Source organism: Zootoca vivipara, chromosome 2 (assembly GCF_963506605.1).
Source record: "Zootoca vivipara chromosome 2, rZooViv1.1, whole genome shotgun sequence".
Classification (NCBI taxonomy): domain Eukaryota; kingdom Metazoa; phylum Chordata; class Lepidosauria; order Squamata; family Lacertidae; genus Zootoca; species Zootoca vivipara.
In genome coordinates this window covers 122,460,199-122,474,937 of record NC_083277.1, presented here as the reverse complement: position 1 = coordinate 122,474,937, position 14,739 = coordinate 122,460,199, and the positions used below count along the sequence as shown (strand labels likewise).

The following is a 14,739-nucleotide window of genomic DNA, read 5'->3' as shown; positions in this document are numbered from 1 at the left end:
GATCACAGTTTGCAAGCTGCATGCCTTTAACACACCAGTCATTCAGCACAGTTGAAGGCTCAGAAGTACCGGTACCTCGACTTCACTGCCACATGACTTGAAAGTTGCAATTTCACAAAACCTTCATGGAGGAAAACAGAGCCTCTTGTTAATTTTTTTTTATCATTTTGGATGTTTTAAGGTACAGGGACTAATGTGAGGGGAGGGAACGTGGCACTCCCATCAGATAAAAGTCAGTATTTTCCAATGGCTGATTATTGTGTTCTCTAACATGAGAAACCAAAACTGCTTCAGGCAAGAATTTCTCATTCTGTTTTTCCCACAAACAAAATGGGAATATTGCACTGCAATGCTATCCTCTTTTATCTGGAAAGAAAGCCCCATTCAGCTTTATGGGATTTACTTCTGAGTAGATAGCACTGTCAGTGTTCTAATCCACTGGGCTGTTGCTCAGGTGGGTGAGATAGACACCAATAGCATAATTGCTGAATTTGCATCTTAGCTTTTATTTCAAAACAGGCTAGATTGGGCTTTTGGGTTCCTTCCACTGCAGCAAGTTATTTTGACTGCGACTTGGGACTGTTATCTTTGCCTTACTCTTCAAATTTAAAAAGGTTAAATGTGTGGGTGCATGTGGATATGTTCTAAATGATAAAATATTCTGCTTTAAGAATGAGATTTGTGTTTTTTTTTACTTTTGTTCTAAAAACCAAGCCAAATTCTGATTGCCTGGAATTCCAAAGCAATACTTCTGTTGCATTTACTGATGATTAATTGAACAGAATGGGATTTTCCTGTGAACATGGGAATAGCCAGTATTTATTTAAAGGGGAGCAGGCTTTATGTTGGGGGGTGGGAGAACCGAGATATCTGCAATGCAATCCGTCAGTTAAGTATTTCTATTTATTTACTTGATTTAAGGAGAGGCAGCTACCCCCCTTGCACCCCCTTGGCTACACCCATGCATGTGAACGTGCATGCACATGGGGTCTCCATGCTGCCTAGGTTCAGAAGTTGAGAAGCTGCAGCGGGATTCGTGTCCATGTTTACTTTGAAGGAAGTTCTTTAAAGTGGGGGAGGTGACCTTCCTCTGTAGCAAGTGTGCAGAAGGATGCTGCTTTGTAGGCCCATTCTAGACATGATTCCTTCTTATTTAACCATTCCATCCACTCTTCCCCGTTTCCACCCCCCGCAAGGTGGGCTGGATCGAGAAAGAGCGCTTCGCAGCGTATACAGGTGAAACTCGGAAAATTAGAATATTGTCGAAAAGTGCATTTCAGTAACGCAACTTAAAAGGTGAAACCAATATATGAGAGAGATGCATGACATGCAAAGCAAGATATGTCAAGCCTTTATTTGTTGTAATTGTAATTCTTTGTTGTTAGGCGGGTCAATGATAAATGGAATGTAATTAATGAAATGTAATGGCAATGTTTATTTTTGTATTATTGTAACTGTATTTGTTTTATTACTGTGGAATTTCCAAAAGAAAGCATTTGTAAAAATTAAAAGTAAAAAATAATAAGTTGCATTACTGAAATAAATGCACTTTTCGACGATATTCTAATTTTCCGAGTTTCACCTGTATAAGCAGTGACGTAGCTAGCCGCTTGGGCGCCCTGGGGCAGGACCGGCCAGGGCGCGCCAGTATCCCTGCAGGCCCGCGTTGCTTTGAGTAGCGAGGGGCCTGCAGGGAGTCCGCCCCCCACCTCCCGCTCAGCTGTAGGGCGGCAGCCTGAGAGGGAGGCAGCGGGCAGACGCAAGCGCCAGGGTGCCCTCTCGGGCAGCGCGGAGCCTCGTCACTCCTGGGTGAAACGCGAGGCTCGAGTGCGATAAGTGCCGCTCCCCGCGGTGTGTGTGTGCGCCCCTCCCCAGCTACGCCGGATTCTGAAGTGGGGTCTTTTCTCCAATTCCTAATTCAGCACGACGCCGCACAGGTTTTCAGCGGCTTGCTCGTAAGGCAGCCCCCAATATGCAGAACTGGGCGCTTGGCGCGCGCGCTTCCTCCGAAGGCAGCCTCCGCCGGGAGTTGGACGGGGCTCCCGCGCAGCGAAGTGCGCCTGGAAGCGCGCCGCCAAGCCTCGATCATTATAGGCGGCGGCGGGGTGCGGTGCAGTGGGGTGGGGTGGCCCCCAGCTGCCAGCCAACTCGCGGTAGCCCGCAGCCACACCCCGCTGGCTGGCGCCCTTCCAGCCGGGCAGGCTGCACACCTGGCGCGGAAGGAGGCCGGCAACTCGGGGGCTGGCGCTGGGCGCTGCACGCATTTAAGGGCTGCCGCGCGGCGCTCGAGAGGCTCTGACCGGGAAGCGGCTCCGGCATCGGGCGCCCTGCGGACAACCATGCTCCCGGCTTGCTGCTTGGAGACGGCGCTGCTGCTTCTCTTGCTGACCGAGGCGGCAGCGGCAGGAGGGCGACCAGGAGGCGGCGGCGCTGCCGAGGGCCACCCCAGCGCCGCTTGCGCTTCCGCGGCGTCGGTGGGCGGCCGCGCATCCCTCGACAGGGACGCCCAGGCTCTTTGCGACGAGAAGGGCTGCGACGCGCGGGCACTGGGCGAGTCGTGCGGCGTCTACACCCCGGGCTGCGCGCCAGGCTTGCGCTGCGTCCCTCGGCCCGGCGAGCGCACTCCGCTGCACGCCTTGCTCCGCGGCCAGGGGGTCTGCGTGGCAGGAGGCGGCGGCCGGAACCAGACGAAGGCGGCGCCCGCGGCAGGTGAGTGCAGTGGAGGGCCCGCGCCTTGCAAGCGGGCTTGAGCGAGCCCGGAGCAGAAACGTGGAAGCGAGGTGGCGCAAAAGGCGGCTTGGTGCTTTGGTAGAGAGTCCTGCATGGGGGGGGGTTAGACTAGATGACCCTGCGGGGTCCCTTGCAACTCTGCAATTCTATCCTATGAAATATCGCGGGGCCAAGATTGCCATGCAAGTGATCATAAAGTATGGAGGGTGAGGAACTATAAAGGGGGGTTGGGGGCATATTGGATGCAGGAGATGACTTAGCCGTTCATCGAGTTCCACATGTAAGATCCTCAGCGCAAAGGGAGCAAAAACCCTATTGAACACACTGGGATTTACTCCCAAGTAAAGAGCCATAGGATTGCGGGCAGCGAAGGTGATGGAGTGAAACTGTCAGCTCTCCTCTCCCTGCTCTCCCACTGTGGGATTCAAGTGTTCTTTCTTTGTGTTTGTTTAATTTTGCAAATACAGTAAAGACAAGAAGAAACATCGCCAGCTCACATTAAGAATGAAAATAGTCCACACAGTCTGATTTAAACCTATATATTAATATAAGCAGTCTCTATGCCCCAAACAAAATTGAAGATTGTGAAAATGTACATTCAAGGTCAGAAAGGGAAGGGAAGTCTTTCAGGTGTTGGGTAGCGAATGCTGGGTGCTTCTCTTTCTAGCCTTGAAGCATAATAGCCACAAGGGCTCATAGATTTTTTTCCTGTGTGCCTGCTTAAACTACAGAATTTGAATCTGAATTAGTTACTTGATTTAGAATCATGTTTGTGCAGCGGGAGTAGATACTTTTGAAATGTGTGTGCTTTGAGTTCTTTGCTCATGTTTTGTTCCAACTTTGGAAACATTTTGATACCTCTCTGGTAACTTGGACCTAACAATATGCATCCTGAGGACTAGAAGCCTCCATAGCCCCTCCAACCCAGGTATAAACACCAGGGATCACCCCTGAAATTGGTTAGGTCAAAAGGGTGTGAAAGGGCTGTTGTGAAAGCAGCTCCTCAGGTTTGGGAATGAATACCTTAAGGCCATAGAGGAGATCAGTGTTTGCTGGACAAAACTGTCAGGAACATTTTGGGATGGGATGGGGAGAATCTGCAGTATCCCTAGACTTGTGACGCACACCCTTGAGAATCTCTCATGCCAGGCCTGAGTCACCTTTCGCTCAGTCTAGTAGTGGGTGCAGTGCCAAACCTTGTCTTGCAGGAAGAAGACTGCAAAATCATCTCTACCCACCTGGAGGTGCACCTTCTGTTCTCTCTGGGGAGGGTTCTCAAACAGTTCTTTATGGCTTCCCTTTGTAGACTGCAAGAATCCACTAGTTTTGTGTGGTGGACAGAGGAACCCTGGGAAGAAGAGGCTGGGCTTCAACTCTATAAAACTAATATACTGTGCAAGTAAAGTTTGGATCTGGCAGCTCCTTGTCACGAACCTACTTTATGAGTTGGATTTATGATTAGACTTGTGATTTAAGGACACTGTGCCTCACAACTCTTGAAATGCTAGTACTGATCTGTGGCAACAGGAGAGGAGGAGATGTGAGCATGTCTGGCAGTGTGCCTGACTCTGCACAGGAGCACAACCTCTGAAAACACGTTTTTGCTTGCTTCCTGGGCCCTTGCCGACAACAGTCTGTTTTCTTTGATTGCATGAAATGAGCCGCAATCTGCAAACTGGATTACTTGCAAGTGTCCTTGGTTTTGCTTTTCCTCTAGCAAGCTGAAAAGGAGCCATTCTGCCACATGATGGGAAGATGCTGGGCAACTCACATGGGTACTTCTTTTAACCAGCAAAATTTGGCTCTTATCCTTTGTGTTGTGACAACACGCAGAGAGCCGTGGACAAAGAGAGAAGCTGGCCCTGCATTTTCTTTTTTCAAAAATCTTGCTCAGGACCAGCTGGGGTCTATAACTAGTCAGACCAGAATGCAGATTTTGGTCTATTATCCAACTCCCAGGCTCCCTGGGACAACAAGTAAGCAGTTAACCTGGATCCTGAAAGTGCAACAGGGACTGTTTCTTTTGACCAGGGATTTAACCTTGGCTCTAGTATATAGGCCTGGCCTGGCCAGTCCAGAGGCTTATACTGCATATAATGAGGCTGATACTGTGCATTCTTACTTCCTTCTGTTCCTGATGCTCTCTGAAGTTGAACACATCCAATCCATGGAAACAGCCGAGGCTGCCCCTCACTTCCCTCTTCAGCACTTGCAGAAATTGCCTTCTTGACCATTGGACCCACTGTCAGTCTCGTCCATTCAATCTCCTGGCTCATCAGGCCATGAGATTCCTGGCTTCTGATGGCATCCATCTGTCTTGAGAGATGAAATCAGCCACTGCATTAGTAGCACGGAAGTGACCTCCTCAGGGCGCAAGCCTGAGCAGTGTGTCTGGAGGTCCTGGGCAAACTCCCTCTCTGCCTCACTGATGTGGTCCAAAGGAATATGTTTGGCACCAGCTGGGCTGCAGGAGTTGCCAGAAGGCATACAAGGTACCATCCAAATGTGGATTTCTGTAGGGGTACTCCACAGACAAGAAGCTACAGTTAGAACTGGATATGGAACAACTGATTGGTTCAAAATTGGGAAAGGAGTACGACAAGGTTGTATATTGTCCCCCTGCTTATTTAACTTATATGCAGAATTCATCATGCGAAAGGCTGGACTAGATGAATCCCAAGCTGGAATTAAGATTGCTGGAAGAAATATCAACAACCTCAGATATGCAGATGACACAACCTTGATGGCAGAAAGTGAGGAGGAATTAAAGAACCTTTTAATGAGGGTGAAAGAGGAGAGCGCAAAATATGGTCTGAAGCTCAACATCAAAAAAACCAAGATCATGGCCACTGGTCCCATCACCTCCTGGCAAATAGAAGGGGAAGAAATGGAGGCAGTGAGAGATTTTACTTTCTTGGGCTCCTTGATCACTGCAGATGGTGACAGCAGTCACGAAATTAAAAGACGCCTGCTTCTTGGGAGAAAAGCAATGACAAACCTAGACAGCATCTTAAAAAGCAGAGACATCACCTTGCCGACAAAGGTCCATATAGTTAAAGCTATGGTTTTCCCAGTAGTGATGTATGGAAGTGAGAGCTGGACCATAAAGAAGGCTGATCGCCGAAGAATTGATGCTTTTGAATTATGGTGCTGGAGGAGACTCTTGAGAGTCCCATGGACTGCAAGAAGATCAAACCTATCCATTCTTAAGGAAATCAGCCCTGAGCGCTCCCTGGAAGGACAGATTGTGAAGCTGAGGCTCCAATACTTTGGCCACCTCATGAGAAGAGAAGAATCCTTGGAAAAGACCCTAATGTTGGGAAAGATTGAGGGCACTAGGAGAAGGGGACGACAGAGGACAAGATGGTTGGACAGTGGTCTCGAAGCTACGAACATGAGTTTGACCAAACTGCGGGAGGCAGTGCAAGACAGGAGTGCCTGGCGTGCTCTGGTCCATGGGGTCACGAAGAGTCGGACACGACTAAACGACTAAACAACAAAAACTCCATAGCCGTTTCCTTCTCCTGAAGGTATCTCACAAGCAGTGGCAGAGTGTATGGCTGCACTGCACAGGGTGCGCCCCCAGGGGGGCTGGGGCTGGAGGGTGCCCTCCCAGGTGCCACAGTCCAGGGGAGAAGGGGGGGAGCTGCTGCCCACTCTCCTTCTGCTCTCCTTCTCTGGGTCAGGCCTGACCCAGGGCTGAGTTGCAGACAGGCATGAGTGCCACAGCCAAGGCACAGCTGCTTCTCGCTCAGTCAGGCTCTGATCAAAGGAGCCTGCTGTAGGTTGTGCCCCCTCACAAAATTGTGCTTGGGGCTACAGGACCCCCCCAAAAAAATGCCTCTGCTCCCAAGGCAGCAGAGGTTTAGGACCGGAGTTTTCCTTCTCCTAGATGGGCTCCCTTCTCAGGTTTGACAAAACCCCACCTGCCCCTCACTTCCCTCTTCAGCACTTGCAGAAACTGCCTTCTTGACCACTGGACCCACTATCAGTCTCATGCATTCAATCCACCTGACCCTGTTTTCACATGCAGGGGAAGTCCCTAAATTGCCAAGGGTCTGACACCCATCGGCTCCCCTCACCTGGTTTAGCTGGCCAATCGAAGCCGTTCCCAGGGTGTGGCTGCTGCTGTCACATGCCGACAGCTTCTAGGAGCCACAGGCGAGAGAGCTGAGTGCAGGGTGGGGACCAAAAGTAGGCAAACTAACTCAGAAGGAGCACGGCGGGTCCCCTACCAGAGGTACTATCCCTCTCCTAACATCCCATACACCAGGCATCCCCAAACTGCGGCCCTCTAGATGTTTTGGACTACAATTCCCATCTTCCCCAACCATTGGTCCTGTTAGCTAGGGATCATGGGAGTTGTAGGCCAAAACATCTGGAGGGCCGCAGTTTGGGGATGCCTGCCATACACCCTGATTCCTGGCATATGGCCCTGACATTGCCTCCACCACCACCCCACTCCGTGGTCTTATTTATTAAAACATTTATTTGCTGCCATTCAACTCATTTGGATTTCAGAGTGGCATACAATCGGTTTATAGCATAAAATGATAATAAAACAAAAAATTTAAAATGCCTGTGTGAATAAAAATGTTGGCTGGCACGGGAAAGACTGCAGTATTAGTGGAAGCCGAGCCTCTTTAGGGAGGGCATTCTATAACTGGGGTCCCACTGCTGAGAAAGCCCTCTCCCTTGCTGTTGAATAGCAAATATCTGATAAAGGAGGTACCTGGAGAATGAACATCAGCAGAAGATTTTAAAGCACAGACAAATTAATATGGGAAGCCCATGGTCTTTAACATTTTTTAAAAAATGACGGTTGCAGATTAAAATCCTGCCTTTCAGCTGTTTGGGAGGAAAAGTAGCAGGTCTGAATCTATTCTATTTTGCTCTCCTGAACAGGTGATATGCAGAATTCTCACCTTTTTCGATAGAGCTCCATAGATGCAGGGGCAATAATGGTGGCAGTGCAACCAAGAAATACAGAAATGTTGGTGTTTGCCAGCCTTAGCAACAGCTGCCTCATGGAGCAAACCTCTGTGCTGGGTGAGTTGAGGATAGCACTAGGATTGTACTAAACGTCAGACAATTTGCAGTGAACTAGGCCTATAAAGTCAAAAGGACAACGGAGAGAACACTGGAACAGAATGATGTCATACCAACATCATCTGGATTCTCCAACATTCCCAAGTGAGCAAGTTATGTAAATTCTGGAGAAAACAGCTAGCTTGGTAGCACTTCCAGTGCAATGGATTTCCAGCGTAATGTCTAGTTCCTTTATCATCATTTTGTAGAAGGTATGCAGATTTGAGCTTAGCTTGGCACTGAACATGCAAAACAGGTGCCTCAGTTGTTCTGGCTGATATAAAAATAAAAAAGATCTCTTACAGTTTGTTAATATGGAGAAGATGAAAACCACAGTTGGCAGCAAGGAATTGTGGTCAGCGTGTCCCTCAAATGGCTTGTGCAATAAATTGTCATTCTCTTCTCAAAATAAAATCCAGATGTAAGAAGGGATATTGGAGGTGTGGAGACCATGCCAAATCCTTCCCTCTGCTGAGGGATTGTGGTTGGAGAACTGCTTGTGTTGAGCCTGTAAAATTCACTCCGCTCCTGATGACTAAGAAGCACTGAATGCCACTGTCCTGATGATTAAGAGGCACTGAGTGCATCTTCCTCCACCTCCTACTTTAAAATATTTTAAATGGCAACCTTATTCAGGCCTCTTGGCAGTTCGACAAACTCAAAAGTGAGAAATCAGTTTTTTACATTACAAATGTAGCATTGAACATTGTTTCATGAATTTATGACAGCTTTCTGTCCTTGTAATACACTTGTAGCCTGACATTCTAAGGAGGAGGAGCATCAAACCTTGCTCAGAAACATTTACTACAGCCAAACATTGTTTGGAAATCAGAATAAACCTGCATTTCAAGCTGCAATCCTTATTTGGGGAATAAACATCCTTAAACACTTAAAGAGTTTTAATGTCCAAGTAAACATGCAGAGGATTGCACAAGTGGTCAAAATTTAGGAACACTATTTTACTGTATGGTCATGAGTTGCAGAAGCTGACTTAGAGAGCAATATCCAACAAATCCTTTGGAATACTAAAAAAATCCAGCTTTTTAATATCAAACTTTTAGACCCTATTAGTGCAAAAGTAGTTTTTGAAAGATGAAAGCAGTGTAGAGTCTAGACCAGTTGTGAGTCTGAATGGGACCTTCAGTAACTCATGCATACATCTCTCTTCCTATTTTGCCATTTTACCCATGCCTTGTTTTTGCAGTTAGGAAAACACTTAACCAACATCTGCCTGCTGTTTATGCTAGGCTAAGTGGGGCTTTGTAGCTAATTGATTGAACCTTTATTCCATTTGATCAAACCACCTGGGTAAATTTATCCTGTGGATAACTTGCTGATTGTCAGGGACTGTCCTGAGGAGGGCTGCACTAAGGAAGAATGGTGGGAGCCACCACCACCACCCCCGATCCTGAATCTTCCCAGGAGCAGGAGGACACTATAGATTTGGAACAGTGGTTTGCAGAGGGGCATAGTTCAGAAGGCAGAAGCTGGGAAATACTGGATGGGGAACAGCTAGCAGAAGGAACACTAGAAGAGAGAAGAGAGAGAGTTAACAGATTGACAGTCTCTGGGTACTATCCACCCCTCCTCCCCCAAAGTCCCAGAGAGCTCAGAAAGTGGCAAAACAGAAAGCACAGAGGCTACAAACTCAGATTACAAAACATAGGAGTGACGTAGATTAATAGGGACGGAGGGGGGAGTGACCTTAATTGGGAGCACACCATTCTGGTTAGATGCTTTATTTTGTCCTTCACTGTGTTTCTTAAAGAAACTAACTGGTAAGAATTCCCTTTCATTTGATCTGCTCATTTACGGCCACAGTGGAGGAAGCTGATTCTCCAAAGCCTGACACTGATGCAGCATCCTGGGTTAATCACTGGTGAAAATGGTTTAGCATTTCACAGCCAGGAAGCCCCATTTCTGACACCAGTGGAGTTTTCCAGGATAAGACTGCAATTCTACTCATCCTTAGAAAGCAAGTCCCACTGATCGCTGTGAATTGCTTCTGAGTTAAACATGTATGTGACTGGGCAGCCTACAAGCACCCTGAGTTTTTAGATTCATCATGCTCTCTAATAAATATGGATGTAGCCTCCATAAACATGCTAATATTTTATGGCTGGAACCTGTTTTGCCTTTCAGTGCTGCGTGGAACTTGTCATTATAGCCCACTAAGTAGGTTTTGTCCATCTTTCTTCCTGCTGCTGCCGTTTCAGTAGCCTTAAATGGTCTCCACTGACTGAGCCAGGGTGCTATATGTACAATCCAGACTGAATTGGAGCTACTAGTAGTACAGGACCTCACAGGAAATGGGTTGATGCAAGGAAACTCTGCTGCCCCCTTGAGGAGCTGTGTGGAAAATGCAGAAGTCTCATTTGAGAGCTGAGCCAGTGGTCAGCTGTGGAGCAAATCCACAGGTTGTCAATGCTCACAATCTGTAATGTGCTCTGCATGTGTCTATAGAGATGACCACTGATAATCTTCAGGTCCTCTGTGTGCTGCTGTAAGGGGTAATGTGTATATGATTGTGTTGTATTATTCATGTGTTATCATTCATGTGCAGAATTTTTTAGCAGAGCTATTTTTACATCTTCATTATTGACTACTAGAAGCTGTCTGTTTCACTTGGGTCTCATGGATGGTGGAGCCAAACAGTTTTCTCAACTAAACCTGCCCACTGAGCTTTCCTTTAAGTCTGAAGTCGAAGCTGGGAAACCTAGAAGTTCCTGGCCACCCTCAATGCCATGTTGGTGGAGGTGGGGGTGCATTAAACATATTTTAAAAGGGATTAACTTACAGAGATGTTCCAAACCAAGCCATGCATGTTGTGTCAGAAGGGCACTTAAGTCTGCTTCCTGGATCTGCCTTTTGGGCAGATTTTTAAAGTGTTTTCATTTTCAGTTAACCAATGCCTCAGGACAAATACATAGATCAACATGAAGTCAATGCAACAGCATAGTCACATTTGTCACCAAAGAGTGTTGGGTGTTTCCTGCTTGGCAGGGGGTTGGACTGGATAGCCCTTGTGGTCTCTTCCAAACTCTATGATTCTAAGTATGGCTTTGTCGCTGGTGGGAAAAATCCATGTTCCTTCATAATGATTAAAACTGCTCCAAATAATACTAAAATTATCTGTCATTATTACTTTGACATGCCCAGACTTGGTGAGTTTCTCCATTATTCCAGACTTGCTGATGCCAGTCAGTTATGCAAAATTCTGCAGTCCCTAAATCAGCTTTTGTTCGAAAACCCCAATGGGACTTTTTAACCTTCTTTCCCCCCAGTACATTAAAGCTGCCTGGGAGAAAAAAGTCCCCCAACAAAAACAGGGTTGGGTTGGGTTGGTTGGTTGGTTGTTGTTGGTTTTTGTCTCAGGTGCTTTTTGTGTACAGAAATGTTCACTTAAATGGTAAGTGGCTGGAATTTGGGGACAGAAAGGCTGCATTATACATCTATTTCCTCTGTAAATTCTACAGTAAAAAGCAGAACTGGGGTAAGGTCCTGACCCCCCTCCCCAGAAAAGCATAAATTGACAACAATATATGTGGATGTGAATTCAGCTAGCCTCCATTCTGGTTGAGGTCACAAAGGGAGAACTGAGGTGTTCAGCACTTATTGTCCCAAGTGACAACAACATGGGGCTGGAGGAGATACGGATAACTAGATTAGGATTTTTTATATGTTTAAAAAATGGGAAATGCATGTGACTGTTAAGATTCCTCCAAAACTACCTTCTGGAGAATATTAGCTTTAAAAAATTTATCCTTTGGACACTGCTAGTTCTTGGCTGGAGATGGACAAATGGTTATTTGAAAAACAGTGTTTGCAAAACAGTGCTTTCCAGTGTACATTTCTTTCTTACATTTTTATCCTACGTGCCTTTCAGGGCAGTGTAGCTTCATGGCTGAGGGGTTTTTTTTCTGGATGAGCTGCTTCTAATGTCTGTTCCAGCTCTTTGACTAAGTGCAGAGTATGTCCCAGTTGCTGCATCTGGCAAAATACCAGGCAAGGGTTCTCTGAAATGTCAAGGAGGAGAAACTAATCAAAGTCTTTGGCTGTGTTGCAAATCCCACCATCTTTAGAGAGGTATTGCTCACTGATCACAACTTTTGATAGCTGGCATAGAGGCACATTTACTTTGCAGTTAATGCTAGATGGGTTTCACACATGTATTTTTTTATCAGCTTCCAGAACAATGGGCAGATATGTTTCTTTCAACAGCAGGGCAGCTTAGTTAACATCCCTACTGTGTCCTGCTTCCCTTTTGCCCAGTTACAGGACTCAAGGCAGGGCTGGGCTTCTGGGATTCCTCAGACCCAGTCAGCTGCAGTTCATGCAGTGCATCCTTAATCACACCCCCTGCACAGGGTGGGGGGTGGTTGTAAATGTTACCAGTTATATTGATAGAAATAACAGAGGCTGACTGTTCCATTCATCTTCTGTTTTCATATTCTGTTGGGAAGAGACTATGGATACATCCAATATTTCAGCATTGTTCTCTGGAGAGAGTTTGGGAACTGCTGTCCTGCAGCTGGTCCTCCCTCCCTCCCCTTGTCTTCTTTAAGAAGGTGACTGAAATGCTGAAGCCTGTTTCCATCTCTCTAGGTGATGGTTGGGAGGAGAATCGCCATGCCGGTCAATCAACAGCAGAGCCTCTCCTGTTACAGAGCCAGGATCCACTGCAAGAGGTCACAGTTGGCAAAACCCAACTACAGCAGCTCTCCCTGAGCAGTGATACCAAACAGGAGCATGATATGGTACGTGGAGCAAGCAGCCTGTACTTCCCCACCCAGAGAAAGAAGGGACTGTGCTTCCCTGCTGGCATTCTGGCTTCCTGCTCTGTACAGACTTTCCTGCACAAGAAAGGGATGCTAGAAGAACTGTGGAGCCTGCACATTATTGCTCTTAACTGTCTGCTTCTATTTCTCTCTCTCTCTCCTCACACCACCAAATTCCTACTTACAGAAAAGCATGAGGTGTAATCTTTCTGGGATTGCATATTTTCAGTAAGCCAGAGAAGGATCTCGTAATTGAACACTTCCTCATGGTTTAACACACTCACAGCCTTCCTCCCTATACGGGAAGCCAGCATATCTCTCCCTGCCATGCTAGCATTTTTATACAGTGCCTTCTGTATAAACCCTTGACTTGTAAAGCAGGCCCAAACACTTGTATTTAAAGTACTGTTAAACCCAGGCTGACTATACTGCTCGACTCTTCTGGCTTCTGTCCACCTATGGGTATCATACGTAGCTCTTTGGTCAATCCAATAGCAGGGAACCTGTGGCTCTCCAGATGATGTTAGGCTACAACTTCCACCATCCCTCACCATTGGCCATGCTGGCTGCGGCCAAAGGAGGGATCTAATAACATCTGAGGCCACAGGTTCCCACAACTACTGACCTATTTCTGTTTGTTTGGCAGGCTCCTTGCCGCAGGCACCTGGCAGCCATCTTGCAGGAGTTGAAGGCCCCACTTTACCAGAATGGTCAAGACATCTTCATTCCCAACTGTGACACCAAAGGGTTCTACAGGCGTAAGCAGGTATACTGAAAAGTTGCTTGGAGGCAGTGAGCTACTCTTGGGCTTTTATAGCAAGCCATAACTCTGAGTACCGGTAGTAAGCTGAGTAATTTCTCAGTTGGTTTAGTGTTCTGGTTCTTTTGGCTTCAACTTTCCTACCAGAATCTTATGTTAAAAATATCCAGTCTCTCCCACTGTGTAGTTGTGCTCCAGGCACCGTGCAAGTGGGATGCATGTAAGCCCACCCTACTCCGTCCTACCCCATTGCAGAGCCAGAGTGGCTTGCGCATGCCGACCGCGCACAAATGGGGAATTGCCTGCATCCACGGGCTAGAGAAGCTGCTGTTTCACAGTTTTCTTATCTTCCACTAACATCGTTGCCCCCCTACAGTGTCAGGCATCCAAGGGACAGAAGAGAGGCCAGTGCTGGTGTGTGGATAAGAGAGGCCGCCGGTTGGAGGGTATGGAAGAAAAACCCCTTTGCCTGCTTCCCAATGTCGACTGAGCAGTTGGGAGTAGAGTGCTCCAGCAGCAGAGATGCTGGTCCAGGAAGAATCTCTCTACCAGAACTGTTGCAAATATTTGCTTTTAACTTATTGTGCTGTTGCTGCCTTGCTGGGACCTTGCATTCCCTGGAATAACCTTGGAACAGCTGTTGCATCTGATAATTTACAGAAGGGTGGAGGAGCCTGGACTGGCTGCATCACAACATGGGCCAAGAGGAGGCTTCTGGCTAAAGATGTTTTCTTGGATAAGCTATCAGTGGTTGCACTGCAAAGATAAGCTGGCACCTAAGCCAGCTTTACTTTTAGTAGATGTTGCATGCATCCTATGTCCTAAGCCGGTAGGGAGACATGAGTAGCCAGATACTGGGTGTGGGGAGGAGAACTAGGGCTGAACTAAAGCTTTTTACCAAGCTAGAAGTAATAGGAAAAATGAGAAAGGAGAGAACTTTGTAAAAACAGATGACCATAGAGAGCCCACAAGGGCACTATGAAATGGGAAAGGATGAGAACAGCAACCTCACACCATTACCAACACCTAGAATTAGAATGAGATAGCATGGAAGGGATAAATGGTACAGGGCACTGGGACACTCGTGGTTGTTCTTTTTTCCACTAAAACTTGCTTGGTCCTTAGCCTGCCCTCTGTATCATATTGCCTTACAGCTTCTTCTCTAGCAGATCATGGGGAGAGCTACATGGAGGGGGTCTGTGGTTGCCTAGGTTTCCCCTATTCTCTGCCATGTGCTTTAATTGGGCAGGGGGTGGATTCTGTATGATTCACTGGCACTGGATTCAATAAATCTGAGGACTATATAACATGCTTGCTATTAGTCCTAAAGAGTGGTTTTTCTTTGGCTTCTGAAAATCTCCTGGCACCAAACAATGAAAAAGG

At 47.1% G+C, this 14,739-nt stretch overlaps 1 protein-coding gene across 1 annotated transcript; it reads left to right on the top strand.

Annotated features, from left to right (window-relative positions):
* The first annotated feature begins 1,744 nt into the window (after window positions 1-1,744).
* Window positions 1,745-14,667, top strand: IGFBP6 (insulin like growth factor binding protein 6). The gene is made up of 4 exons (XM_060272181.1): window positions 1,745-2,709; window positions 12,424-12,575; window positions 13,243-13,362; window positions 13,733-14,667. The coding sequence occupies exons 1-4, from the start codon at window positions 2,340-2,342 to the stop codon at window positions 13,844-13,846; spliced, it is 756 nt and encodes a 251-aa protein (XP_060128164.1). The 5' UTR covers window positions 1,745-2,339; the 3' UTR covers window positions 13,847-14,667.
* The last annotated feature ends 72 nt before the right edge of the window (window positions 14,668-14,739 follow it).